Below are 13,674 nucleotides of genomic sequence, written 5' to 3'. Positions count from 1 at the left end.
AATAAGACCCCATTTTTGTCACTATTACCATGATCCCTACTAAAGTATCTGAATCACAGAGATTGGTTTCCATTTGATAAACAACTCAAGTGGAGCCTTGTAGAAGCTCAAAGATCTATTTGTCAAGTTCCTCTACCTGCTCAAGCAAGAATTCAACTAAACTAGCTCAGGCAGGAAAAACCTCTTCTTCCCTTAGAAAATTCTAGCTATTATCTGACTTTCACCTCTCTTAAACCAGTTTCTTCAGCAGAAATGGAGCACAGCAAGCCATCTTCCTTGTATTGTAACACCTTCTAATAACTCCCACTCCTGTGGCCATAAGCTACCTCCTTTCCAAGGACTGAGCTCTGTCTGGTACAGGACTACATTAAGCACTGTACAAGTGTCTTCTCACTAGCAGCTACAATGAACCTATGGGATTGCTGTTACTATCCAAACTTCACAAATGAGAGCCTAAAGTTCAGAGATGTTAAGTCGCTCACTCAAGGTTATATTATTAAAACTAGTGATGTAGGGATTTGAATCCAGGTCCATGACAGAAGTCCATATGCAGAAGAAATGACCAGATAACTCACACAAGATGAAATAAAATAGCAAACAATTATAATGAGGAAATAATGAAAGATCTTGTCAATTTTGGAGGAAAAAAAGGCAAAATCAGGAAAACAACCAAGGTCTGAAATGGGCATAAGAGTAAAACTCTTCAGCATTACATCTATACCCATCCATCTCCCATTCACAAAAGAATATTTACGGAGAACTGACAAATGGCAGGGATTTCCAATCCAAAGACATAGATTCTCCACATGAAAATAGGCATTAGGATGGTCAACTTGTCTGGTTGAGATTTTAAAATATATAAACATGACTACAAATGTGTTTCTTGCATGAAGAAAAAAACAAAGCGGATATATAAACAACTCAATTATGCTATAATCTTAGTTTCCATTATTTTTAAACAGCTAAAATAATTTTGAGATAAAAATAAATTAATGGAGAAATCTGGAGTAGAGAAATTCAACTTACTAAAATTTTAACAACCACTTGTCTTCTTTCTTAGAAACAACAGATGACACGATATAATTCTAGGAGTAATAGCTAACCTTTACTAGGCATGTATAATGTGTCAGGCATCATGCTAAGTGTTTTACTGTCATTATTTCATTTAATATGATATAAACACACTGTATTAAATATATGATATAAACTTAACAAAAATGACAGATTTACAAGTTAACATTGTGATAAACTTGTATGATTCTGTAAATTCTCTGATATATAATGCAAAATATGCTTTAAAAAGTATCCACTTATTTACTTGGAGTATAAGCTTCTTTTACTCTCTTAGAAGAGTCTCTTTAAATGGAATGAATAAATTTGCTTTGAACTGTCAATGGTATAATGAAAGGAAGTGGAACCAGGTATATCCAATTATTAATTTCCTTCTGTTTTCCCAGTGAATAATCAATTCGCACCAATATAAATTATACTTTGAGGTTCACCACGCCCCATTTTCATTTGGCTAGTGTCACCTTTAAATAAAGTAACCTCGGTTAAATTTTAACAAAATGGATTTTAGTTTATGGGTGTGATAGTCAGTTTTATGTGTCCACTTGGCTGGTCTCTAGTCCCCAGTTATGCAATAAAACATTAATCTAGGTATTACTGTGAAAGTATTTTTTTCAGATGTGATTAGCATCTACAATCAATTGCAGATGTTAAAAGTAGACTTGAGATTTCTCTGAGGAAGAAGAAATTCCACTTGTAGACAGCTTACTCAATTCTGGATGCTAGGAACTCTGGAACCATCTTGAATCTTCCCTTCCCCTTATTCCTGGCATTTAATCCATCACTACTCCCTATCCATTCATGTTCAACCCAAATGCCATTAACCTTGTCTGGATATCCATTAAATCTTGTAAAAGTATATACTGTCCTAATTGGTACAACTGCCTCTAGTCTATCTCCACTCCACACTTTAATTCACCTCTATACAACCAGCCTACCCCTTGTCAAAATCCAGCTTTAACGTCTCTGGCTGTCTCGAGGGAAAAGAGCGTATCTTACCATTTGTGTACACCCAAGACCTTAGCAAAATAATAGACTCAGAGTAAATGTTGGGTAAGTAGGAGTAAATTCCCCAGGGCATGGGAAGCATAGATTCTTCCTAGATGGGCAAAGTCTTTCTGAGTATTATAACTAAGGTAAAACAGTCACTAGGAATCATGCAATGATTTTGGCTCAGATGGTCTTTATGTTTGTTTGTTTTTAAACAGCTTTTCTGAAGTATAATTGATATACAAAAAACTCCATATTTTTAGCATGTACAATGAGTTTGGACATGTGTAAATATCTGTGATATTGCCATCACCACAATCAAGGTTACTGACATATTTACAACCTCCCAGAATTTCCTTTGTGTCTCTTTGTGGGTTGTTTTGTTACCAGTGTCTTAATTTTAGGGAGTCAGTGAAATCTATGGAGTCTCTCCCTACAAAAACACATTTTGCACAAAATTTCTGGGATTTCATGTGATTCCTAAAACCCATCCATCCATGGAACACTCCCCCAAAATGGTCTATGGACCCCAAGTTAACGATCCCTGAATAAAACCAAATATCACTGTTCAAATTTGATTTTAATTCCCTCTGGTTTGGATTTCAGTTTCCTTTCCCTCATTTGCATGTGTGTGTGTGTGTGTGTGTGTGTGTTTGCACTACCATTGAGAATCCACATGACTCAGAAAGACCGGCTATAGTAATTAATTAAAAGATGACCCCACCTACAAGAATATTCGGTTCTCTGGGAGGAAACTATTTCCAAGGACACTGTTGTTCTGTTCTCCGTCACAATACACTGTCCTGGTTTGCAGATATGTGATGACAACAATGCTTTCTACTGAAATAGCTACCCTTTTACCTCTGAGGCCTCATGTCTGCCTTTCAAGCTACCTGTGAAGATGGGGAAATGGAAAAATCAGGGGAATGTAACTTAAGCTAAGTCACGAAGCAATACATGGCACTGTTTAAAAGAAGCCCATACCTCCTGATGGCCAATTCAAACACTACTCTAAGACACAGCCACCTGCCCAGTATCCACCATGAAAAGTTTTTACATTAGGCTTATCCAAGCCCGTGTGTGAAGTCACCCTGAAAATAAATCTTCACAGCTCAGAGAGCCAAGATACAAACAAATGGGAAAATATTGCCCACAGATATCAAAGACAAAATTCGACTGCAGCTGAAAGAGAGACAACAGAGAGCTAGCAGAGGGAGCAGTATATGCACAAGAGATAGAACATTTTAGAAGTGGAGATGAAGAGCAGACACCTGATAAGGACAATGATGAACTATGTCATGATATTTTAGGACATTATATTTAGGCAGCAGAGAGTCTGAGCTAAATGCTTTTTTTTCCAAATCACCCTCATCAAGAATCCACAAAATCTAATAAAAGAATGGGAATAAGAAGCTTAAGAGGCTTCTGTCAGTCAATCAATCAAAAAAGCAATTATCTAGGACCTATTTCCATAAGGTAGCCGTGCTAGGCACTGTACAGCCTGAATTGCTCATTAAAGTACCTGTCATAGGATCCTCGTTCCTTACACAGTTGGCCGGAGCTGTGCTAAACACTCCTATTTTTTGTCCCAATTAAGAATTTCCAGGGGAAATATAAGTAAAACTACTTTACCATGCAAAACAAAGTATTATAATGTAATTGAGAACAATATAAATACCCATAGATCTCCCCCTTGCTTTCAAATAATAGAATCTAAGACTTCACTCCTTAAGAATCTTTATCATTTGCAAAGGAGCTCCCAGATACTATGTTTCAGAAGCATTCTCTGAAAATTTATCAGAGCATTTCTCCTACTTCATTGAAAACAAGTGTCTCCATGTGTCTCTTTTTGGAATGAAATCTTCAGGAGGGAAGGTTCAGGTCTTACGTGTTTCTAAATCCTCAGAGCTGGTACAGGGCCTCACCTGTGAACCACAAATGCTGACCAGCTGAGTTGTTTTCTTAGTTGGGAGAGGTAAGCCATGCACTTCACTCTCTAGCATCCAATCCCTCTGATTGAAGACAGGCTGCAGAAAAGTGAGATTATAACAAGCTAAGATGATCCTGACATCTATTGCTGTGCTCTTGGTAGCACCAGGTTCTTTAAATAAAGCTCAAATAGAAAGGTACGGTTTTGACTTAAGCAGTGCTTTAAAAATTTTGCAGCTGATACATTTTTCTCATTTCTACAGTGGTCATTTGAATGTGTTCCTGACCATCTCGCCTCAATAGGTCCCACTCTATACTCTCCATATCAACTCTGTTTCCTTGCTCGCATTTATATTACTTATTTTCTGTTTACCTTTTTATTGCTCTTGGATTTCACTAAGATAACATGGCTTTATGAGGACAAAGAACATGTCTACTTTATACGCACTTGCATCTATGGGTCTAATCCAGTGCCTGACACACAATATAGGTGTGTAATATATACTTGTTCAATAAAATAAGTGAAATTACTTGAGACTGTATTTCTCCAATTGCTAGAAGAGTAGTTTGATGAGATGCTCTAGAGGAAAAAGAAGATTGTTTTGTCGGTCAGTAATTTTGAGCAATGTTTAATGTTATCTTCCCTCTGGAATATTGGTATATCCAAGGCTGTAAGAATTCTTACATGATAGAATCCATTAAATATTATTTAATTCAGCATTTCCCAAATTTATATGACAACATAACCTTTTAAAAAGGTAATATCTAATAACATCCTGTGGAATGTGTTCCAAAGAATACACTTTGGGAAACACTGCTTTAAAAGCTAAAAAGAGACACTGGGCTAATAGGCCCAGAGATGCTAGTATTTCTTTTTTCTATATTTGTAAGGCTGAAGACAGCTTCTCTGATCACTCCAGGAAGGAACACAAGATTTTTCTAACTTACTATTCTCTGGACAACTTTCCTTTTTAATAACTCCAATCACCATGTAGCATCAAAATGCTCTTGAAAGCATAGCTGGTTTTATATTGGATCTGCTTAAAATAGAAGCCTCCAGACAACTGGTTTAAACTCCAGATTGGTACTATAGGCCTCAAGTTAACCTGACTTACTTTTTTCATTTAAATTTAATTATTAGTTAGCATAATATTTTGAACCAAAAATATTTGTTTTACAAAAGCATACCCAGAGACTTTCATGAAATCAGTTACTCTTACCTGAGGCATGAAAACATTCAGGCAGGTACCATTATTTGAAAGTGTGATGTAAATAATTACCAATTGTTAACAAGTACAGAAGTTAGTAAGTGACTCATTTAACAAAAACAAACATATTAGTGTTGTTAATGGCATTCTTTTTTTGCACCACTCTTCCTCGAACTCCAATATGATTCCTTAAACGTGAGAAGAAGGAAGAGGAGCTAGCTCATCTTGAAATGATATGTCCATGATATGTGCCTATTATCGAAATTCCATTAAGAGTAGGAGTGATTTTTTCTTTTCTTTTTTTTTTTTTTTAGTTTATTCCTGAGCAGAGAAGGAAGAAAGGAAGGAGACTGTCAAAATTGGGGAAGGGGCTTCAATTATGTACCACACTTGTGCACGCTTTCTACCATGTAGATGACAACAGAAAACAACTGACAGAAAAGTGAGCCTTACTTGCTCTCCTAATACATGCATCCATTTAGGTGAAAATATGTATTTTCATATTACTTTTTAAGATTCCAACAACTGCACAAAGCAAGGTCGACCCATGTGATACTTAATGAAATTGTTTATAGTTTTCTGTATATATGGCTCTGAACAGATTCCAAAGAATTGCCAGTTCTACATGAAGAGAGTTTCATTAAATAAGCTACTCTATTTTAGCCATAAAGCTACACAGAGCTGTTCTCTAAGCAGGAAAAATAAATATATGTTACATTCACACACATTTCAAAAGCTGTGCTTGGTTTATAACAGCTTGTGTTGAGGTCACAAAAGTGAAAGTCATCTACCATGGTGGGTCAAAGGTGAATGTTTAACAAACATTTGACAAATCACACCCAAAGTTGGGAATCTTTGAGGAAGTGTGAAATGGATGAAAGATTCACGTCATCTCTAACTTTTGGCCCAGTGTTCTTTGCATTCACTTTTAAAAAATCCATTTTGATAACAGGCCAGAGTTGAAGGAAATCCCCCTGCTTATGGTACTTCCAAGGTGAAAATGAAAAATTCTGATAAAGCTCACAGCCTTGAGGAAAATTTAAAGTGTCTTATTGCCTTAATTTTCTCTTATTTCACCACTCATTATCAGGCAGAACTGAAGGACAGATTCTGCCTTTTGCTCTACAGGCTTGAGCCTATTCTCACTGGAGACCATAGTTGGTGACTTGAGTATTTCGCTACCCATTTATCTGTGTAGCCCTCTATTTAATGGACTCAAGATCTGCAAAGTGCATTTGATGGAAGAAGTCTGTACATCAGCTGACGGGATGTGTGGGTGTGCACACATTAGACAAAGAGAAAAGTTACTCTCTGCATGCAATGAGCCAAATTATCCCAATTTCTTAGTAGAAGTTTTTCCTCCCTTCTTTTTCTTCTTTCTTTTTACAGCTTAAATAATATTTAGCTAAGATTTCAGGTTCTTGGTTTTCAGTAGGATGCAACAGGTGTGGGAAGGGCTACGTGCCTATTGCCAGGGCATATTGCTTAGGAGATTTCTGCTCTTCCTAGTAAACATTTGTCTTACAATTGAAGGTGCCTTGCCACTGCCCCTGATTTCAGAGTAGGGCCCCATAAAGCTGGCAATGTTAAGACCAAAATAATGTCATTTAGTGTCTAGGGGTGGGGGGTTAAAAAAAGGATTAGAGGCAGGCAAGCAGGGTATATTAAATGAGTCCATGACTAACAGGGTGTGACAGAAAGGGGTTTTATTCTTTTCAACAAAACAATTCCCTAGGGCTGGGACCATTACTCCACTATGCCTTTATCACCTTGGAATTTTTATGGTTATTTTTGATGAATTCACATTTTTGTAAAGGCTTTTTTGAAATGATGCCAGTTTTCAATTTTTAATTAAAGTCGTAAATAATCTTAATTCTGCCTTAAAAGGTTTATTGTTTCTTACTTTTTTTTTTTATTATTGCTGCCAGGAAATATTTGAAATACCAAGCCCTGATGTAAGTCAGCAATTAGAATTTCTCCAAGGTCTAGTAACAACATTGTACCACGTAAATATTATACACTGGTATACCAGCACAAGGTTTGAAAATGTAGATTGATTGATTTCAGGTTTATTAGCACTGCTTCTCCTGGGAGTGACATTTCTTCTTTTTACTGGATGGCACAACTTTATCATTTTAATTTCCACAAATTAATCCATCACAGATCCATAAAGGATTTTTAAAATCTTTAAGTTAAAAAAGTTAAATTTCAAAAAGTAAACACAGTAAACTTGTCACTAAGGACCAGGCAATGGAAGTCAGCCAAATCCAATTCAACCATTTGCAGAAAACAGAGTTAGCATCAAAAGCTAAATCACTGGAGCAATAACACCTCACTTTATGTAAGATAAAATTAAGAGAATACTGTAAAATTTGACATTAGATTATAATACTGCTCCTTGAAAGTATATCCTTGTTATCTAGATTGTCTGTTGAAGGTTGTCTGCAAATTGTCTATAAATTTATATTTTGTAGTTTCAAAGTCTGATTTTCTTTTTTATATTAGTGCTTCAAGAATCTTTCATAAATCAAATTACTCTTTATATAGAGACTGAAACATACCAAGTTTGAACAGAAACCATTAACAATTCCTTAAATTGTACGTTATGTTTCCATACTTACTTTCAATATCATTTTGTTGCTTATATTTGTCTAGATATGGGCATATATGCTGTCATATCTATGACAATTGTTACCATCTACGAAGGTGCTCTCCACTCTTATGATAGATTTGCCATTACAGTAAAACCTCACACATTTGAGAAAAGTTGGAGGTGGAAAATGGTCATATTTAGGGAAAAATACTACCAGCAAGAGCTTTTCTAAACAAACACAACTTATCACCTCAAGTTTATGAGATACATGCAGATAACAATGAAAATGTTAGGCAACAGTCCCGCTAAACACAGTTAACAGCATGCAACGACATTGTGTTATTTTAAGAACATTAATCATCTCTTCACAACTTTATTTATATTATTAATTCACTTAGCAATTACTTTGCTCTTTTAAAATACAACTCTATATCCAATCTATATCAAACAGACATCTATTATTGTTAATAATATTATCTATTGATAATGATAATCTGTTATCAATTTACTGTGATCCTCATTAAAGAGACAACTATTTAAAGAGAAAAATAAATAATTTTAACAATTGACTTTCAAGAGTGTGTTTGTATACAATTAAAAATATCTATAATATCCTTTTAACTGGACATTTTTCTAACTCATGGAAGAGGTCAAATTATTTCCATATTCAAACCCTCAATTGGCATTGTGCTAACACCTCTCAAGTAACAAAAAGACTACAGAGCATTTCCAAACATAAACATGTTAAAACCCTATAAACCATGAAAGAATGCAGGATGTAGTTAGCAAAAAGTCATGGTGACCTGAAAACCATGACCATGGAGTTCAATCACTTGAAAAAAGCTGAGTCTTAAACTTCCCTTAAATTGTTATTAAGAGCCCTTAAATCTCAGGTACCGATCTAAAGACAAATGAAATACTCAAAAAGCCAAGGTCAGGTCAACATATTTTCTGCCATGGTCAGAAGATACATGTTGGTCCAAAAATTTACAAACTCAGTTATTAGGAAATGCCTTGAAAGGCAGTAAGTTCCTTGCCCCTTAAGGTGTCGAAGCACAGCATGACCAGCCACTCGCTGGAGAGCTTATGAGGTTAGAAGAACAAGACACGGGGGTTGACTGGTTGATCTTTAACTTTTGCTCCAAATTTGAGATACAATGATTTCTATGAACTTTGAAAGATGTATTAATCCCTCATTGACGTCAAAGTAATTTTAGGGTCAATTCCTTTCTCAGATTTTCATGCACAGTACCTATCAAGAAACATGTTTTTTTCTAAGCTTAAAAGGAGGAATGCTTCTCTACTTAGTCATTCGCTCATCCTAGAGATTTACCTACCTTCTTCATCAGAGCTAAAATGATTTTAGCCAATAGACATACTATGAAAAGGGTATCTATTGTGCTGTTTTTCTCCCCAATTTAATTTTCTTGTCATTTGGACTTAATTTCCATAAAAGCCTTTTGTTACTTTCCAGTTTAGGTAACTTACGCTAATTTTCTCTGATCCTTATTATACAAGCCCTTCCCAGAAATTCATATCTGGCTATATCAGCTATGCAAACTATAGCCTTGCTATTCCAGGCTTACCTCAGAGGTATTGCAGGTTAGGTTCCAGACCACAGCAATAAAGTGAATATTGCAATAAAGTGAGTTATAGGAACTTTTTGGTTTCCCAATGCATATAAAAGTTATGTTTACACTATACTATACTGTAGTCTATTAAGTGTTCAATAGCATTATATCTAAAAAATGTACATATCTTAGTTTAAAAATACTTTATTGCTAAAAAATGCTAATCATCACCTAAGCCTTCAGTGAGTCAATCTTTTTGTTGGTGGAGGGTCTTATAAAAAACACAATATCTGGGAAGTGTAATAAAGCAAAGCGCAATAAAATGAGGTATGCCTATATTTCACAGAAGACTTCTCTCCTCAAAGAGTCTAAAACATGTTATACCTTTAGGAGTATAAGAATTTCCAATGCCCTGCAGAAGCTCCCAGTACTGCAGAAAAATTTAAATGTGCTTTTTTCTGGCTGGATAACTTCTCTTTTAAAATTACCTTTTTCCTCGCTTGTTGATCTTTGGAAGAATGTGCCTTCACATGCTTTCTTAGGGAACTTGGGTCTGTGTAGCGTTTGGTGCATCCTGGAATTTGACAAGCATAAGGTTTCTAAATAGAAAAGAAAGAAAAAGCTGTGGTTAAATCATAAAAGTGACAGGGGCAGATTTACTCAAAGACTACTGACTGCAGAGCATGAACTATTACCAAATGACTGATGTGAAATGCTGGGTAATACACAGACATTTTAATTAGAAAACCCAGTAAGTTTGCATCAAAGCAAAAAGGCGAGTAAAGTTTCAAGAAACAAAGAAAGAGATGTCCTGTCTTTGATAATTTTTAAGAGATTGCTATAGGAGACCTCTTGTGGCATTTTTTAACGTGGAAATTATGAATAAGTATCTCCAGCCATACTTACAGTTATGTTCCCCTGAAAACAACCTTTGGTACTGTCAGAAACTAGGAAACACATATTCTTTAAGAGTTCAGGTATAAATAAGCTGTAGAAAAGTCCAGAAAAAACGGAATGTTTCAGAAGAAACCTGATTCAGAAAGAGAAAGGGAGAGAATTAAAAGGGAAAATTAGTGGAAAGTAGTGAGTAGGAGACAGTAGGTTTCAAACAACAGACACATGAAAAATCAGCCAGAAAGACATTAATGTCATCAGTTGTAAACGAGTCCTGGTGCTAAGCCTGGGTTTGTGAATAAGCCCTTGGCTGGACGTGTTGAGAACACCAGTTTTGGATACCACAATTCCCCATGTGCTCCTGAGATGTGATGTGTGGAGCCTAAGGCTGAGTCTAGAATCTTTTTTATTTTTGTATTCCTGTTGACTGGCTTACACTAATTAGGAATGAATGAATATACTATATATCAATTTAAATTTTAGCACCTATTCCTAGTATAATAACAAAAATCATAGCAAGGGTTTGAGTGTATGTCTTTTAAGTTTGCAATAAATCAAAACCTTCTGTTTATTCTAAGAAAAAAAAATCTCAGATCAATTGTGTTTACAAGATGTATTAATAGTCATCTACTTAGTATCTCATTAGGTACGATATTCTAGCTCTGTCTACACGAAGTGAAATGTAAGGAAGAGAACTGAAACTCTGTCTCTAAAATGGGATTCTTGCTGTAGAAACCAGCTCTCCTACTGACAAAAAAAAAAAATCAGCTTTTTTTTGTTACTCTTTATATTTTGTTCCTATTTTCATGTGCATCCTTATTTTACTGCCCAACTTACATGTGGATTATATTATTTACCCTATTGGAAGTTGTATTTATGATTCACTTTTTTCTGCCATTTTTGACTTCAAGAACAAGGTAAAATTATGAATGCATAATTAAGTTTAACACTCCCAATTTGTACTCCAAGTTTGATTATCTGACCTGTGTGTTCACTGAGTGACTGAGTGATTGACTGAATCGCCCAACAGCTTTTACACTTCCACGATGTGCTGGGCACTGAGTACATATCAGGGATATAACAATGTACAATAGATGAACCAGGCTCTCATTATATCTCAGTTTTGCAAAACGGTGAGCCAATTATGGCCTGAAGTCACTTGCCAATGATTTTCCATTGGGTAAGTAAATGTTTTCTTTAACCTGGAAATCTCTTTTGGGTTCACACGATGTGCTGGGCACTGAGTACATATCAGGGATATAACAATGTACAATAGATGAACCAGGCTCTCACTATATCTCAGTTTTGCAAAACGGTGAGCCAATTATGGCCTGAAGTCACTTGCCAATGATTTTCCTTTAAGTAAATGTTTTCTTTAACCTGGAAATCTTTTCTGGGTTCACACGACTTTCTTGCCCTAGTCTACCTTATCCTGCCTTGGCTTTAGGTGAGTGACGCCAATATCTTTATTGGAATCATGTTATAACTACATAAGCTCATGTTTGAACATTACAGAGATGTTGCAAGTAAAAAAAAAAAATCTTTGGGAATATAAACATGTTATACAAACATGTTATATAAACCGGTGCCATTATTATTATTATTATTATTATTATTATTATTGTCACTATTATTTGGGTTAGAAAGATAAGAAATGGGTAATGTCTTTTTGTATTTAATTTTGAGATGTTCTTGAAAAAAACTTGAATATTCATCATTCCTTTCAGCTGGTCTTCATTCTCTCCCCTGCCATCAGCCACCTGGGGTCAGTATGCCAAAATAGCAATGTAAGAAGTTGGTCTCTAAGTGGTACTGGTGTACTGGTCATTTTACCTCAGATTACCAAAGCTATAAATGGCATGCTATACTTCATCAAACTACATTTTTCATTATTTATATTTTTACTGTAAAATTATTTCCACTGTTTAGACATTAAGATGCTAATAAAAATGAATTAATAAAACTGTTCAAGGTTAGAATTATGAACTCAGTATCATTATGGAAAAAAAAAACATTTTCTTGTTAGTAAAGAATCCATTTAGTTGAAGAAAGATATTTTATCCAAAATTCTAATGGTATTAGCATAAGGAGTACTTTATGAAAGGGAAGAAGCACCTGAATTTAAATAATAAATTATTTAAGCAACTACAGTTTGCTTTTTAAAACAAATGTTTAATTTCTATATGATTTTAAAAGAGCTGACCAATTTATCAAATGCAATAACAATTTAAAGAGGAGCTAGTTTGTATCTTAAAGGAAAAACAATGTTTTTAAAAGATTTCATAAAGAATAATTTTTTTTAAATAAAAATAGGGTTTAAAAAGCTACTGCATTGAATTGAATCATAAAATTATTATCTTAAGTAACTTTCTTCAAAAGTTTTAAAAAAGGATATATTTTTTAAAATTCCAAAATGATTTTAGAAAATGCTCTTAGTTTGATTAGCTAAAATTAGCTCAAGCAAAAAAGGGTACTGTAGAACCATAACACTTAGTTTCGCAATAGTTCTTTCAAACTACAGATAACTAGTTAGAGCAGAAGCAATTTTTCAAGACAATCTTGTCTCATGAATGTTCATTCTTCCATGATAAGTTTAATGACAAATTGAAAAATTTATTGGATTCTACCAAGACCATTTTAGACATACAAAACAGGGCATTTTAACATAATTTATTCCTCTTTCCTATTTCTACCTTTAAAAAATACTACTACTCACCAAATTTATTCATTTAATATTCTATTCTGTTGGTCTTAAAATCATTGAATTCAGTTAGGCTAGCACGGAAAAGGTCCATCTTATGCCCATATTACTCTAATTATATTTCAGATATTTTCTGGTAAACCATCACATTTATGTATATTGGGAGATAATTCTGTTTAGAAAGGTTACATGACATATAGCTAAAATGACTTCCATCAATATGACTAATAGAGACTAATATAAAATTTAATAAATATGTCAACTATAACATCAGAAGAATCTTAAATATGTATGAGAGGGTGTGTAGAAATAACAGTATCTTTTCAAAATTCAAATTCTGGTGTAGTTTAATAATAGACATCAGAATGTTAATGTTGAAAATGTACTGTCATGAATACATTATTTCCAAGAATGTGGGGTAAGAGATCTGTGATGTTATAATACATTTATCCTGATGGCTTTGTTAAGTGAAATTATATATAGTCTACCTGGCCTTGTGTAAGGAAAATGGCATCAAACCCTGAGAAATGCAAAAGAGGACAATCAACATAATTGAGAAAATAAAAGAGTCATAGAAAAGGCATTAGCAAATGAACAAAATGTTGTAGCATTAAGAGAGTTAAAAGGTAATAATGAAAATCAATTGTTCTTATAGGATTTATGTCAATAAGTGTGTGGCTGTGAACACAGAGAAAGTGTGATGAAACTGAACGCTTGGGA

The 13,674-nt window shown here is 34.5% G+C and overlaps 1 protein-coding gene across 6 annotated transcripts in view; it reads right to left on the bottom strand.

Annotated features, from left to right (window-relative positions):
* Positions 1–13,674, bottom strand: part of GLIS3 (GLIS family zinc finger 3) — a 420,354-nt gene that overhangs the window by 84,508 nt on the left and 322,172 nt on the right. For 4 of the 6 annotated variants that reach the window (XM_025051464.1, XM_025051463.1, XM_025051465.1 and 1 more), the window contains 2 exons: positions 9,848–9,958; positions 3,984–4,085 (listed from right to left, as the gene is read on the bottom strand). In XM_025051464.1, coding sequence (XP_024907232.1) covers positions 3,984–4,085; positions 9,848–9,958 — 213 coding nt within the window. The remainder of the gene's footprint in view (positions 1–3,983; positions 4,086–9,847; positions 9,959–13,674) is intronic. The other 2 variants (XM_015594465.2, XM_015594464.2) reach the window with 1 other exon arrangement.

The sequence above is a fragment of the Pteropus alecto genome, unplaced genomic scaffold (genome assembly GCF_000325575.1).
Source record: "Pteropus alecto unplaced genomic scaffold, ASM32557v1 scaffold95, whole genome shotgun sequence".
NCBI classification, from domain to species: domain Eukaryota; kingdom Metazoa; phylum Chordata; class Mammalia; order Chiroptera; family Pteropodidae; genus Pteropus; species Pteropus alecto.
This window is presented reverse-complemented; position numbering and strand designations above follow the sequence as displayed.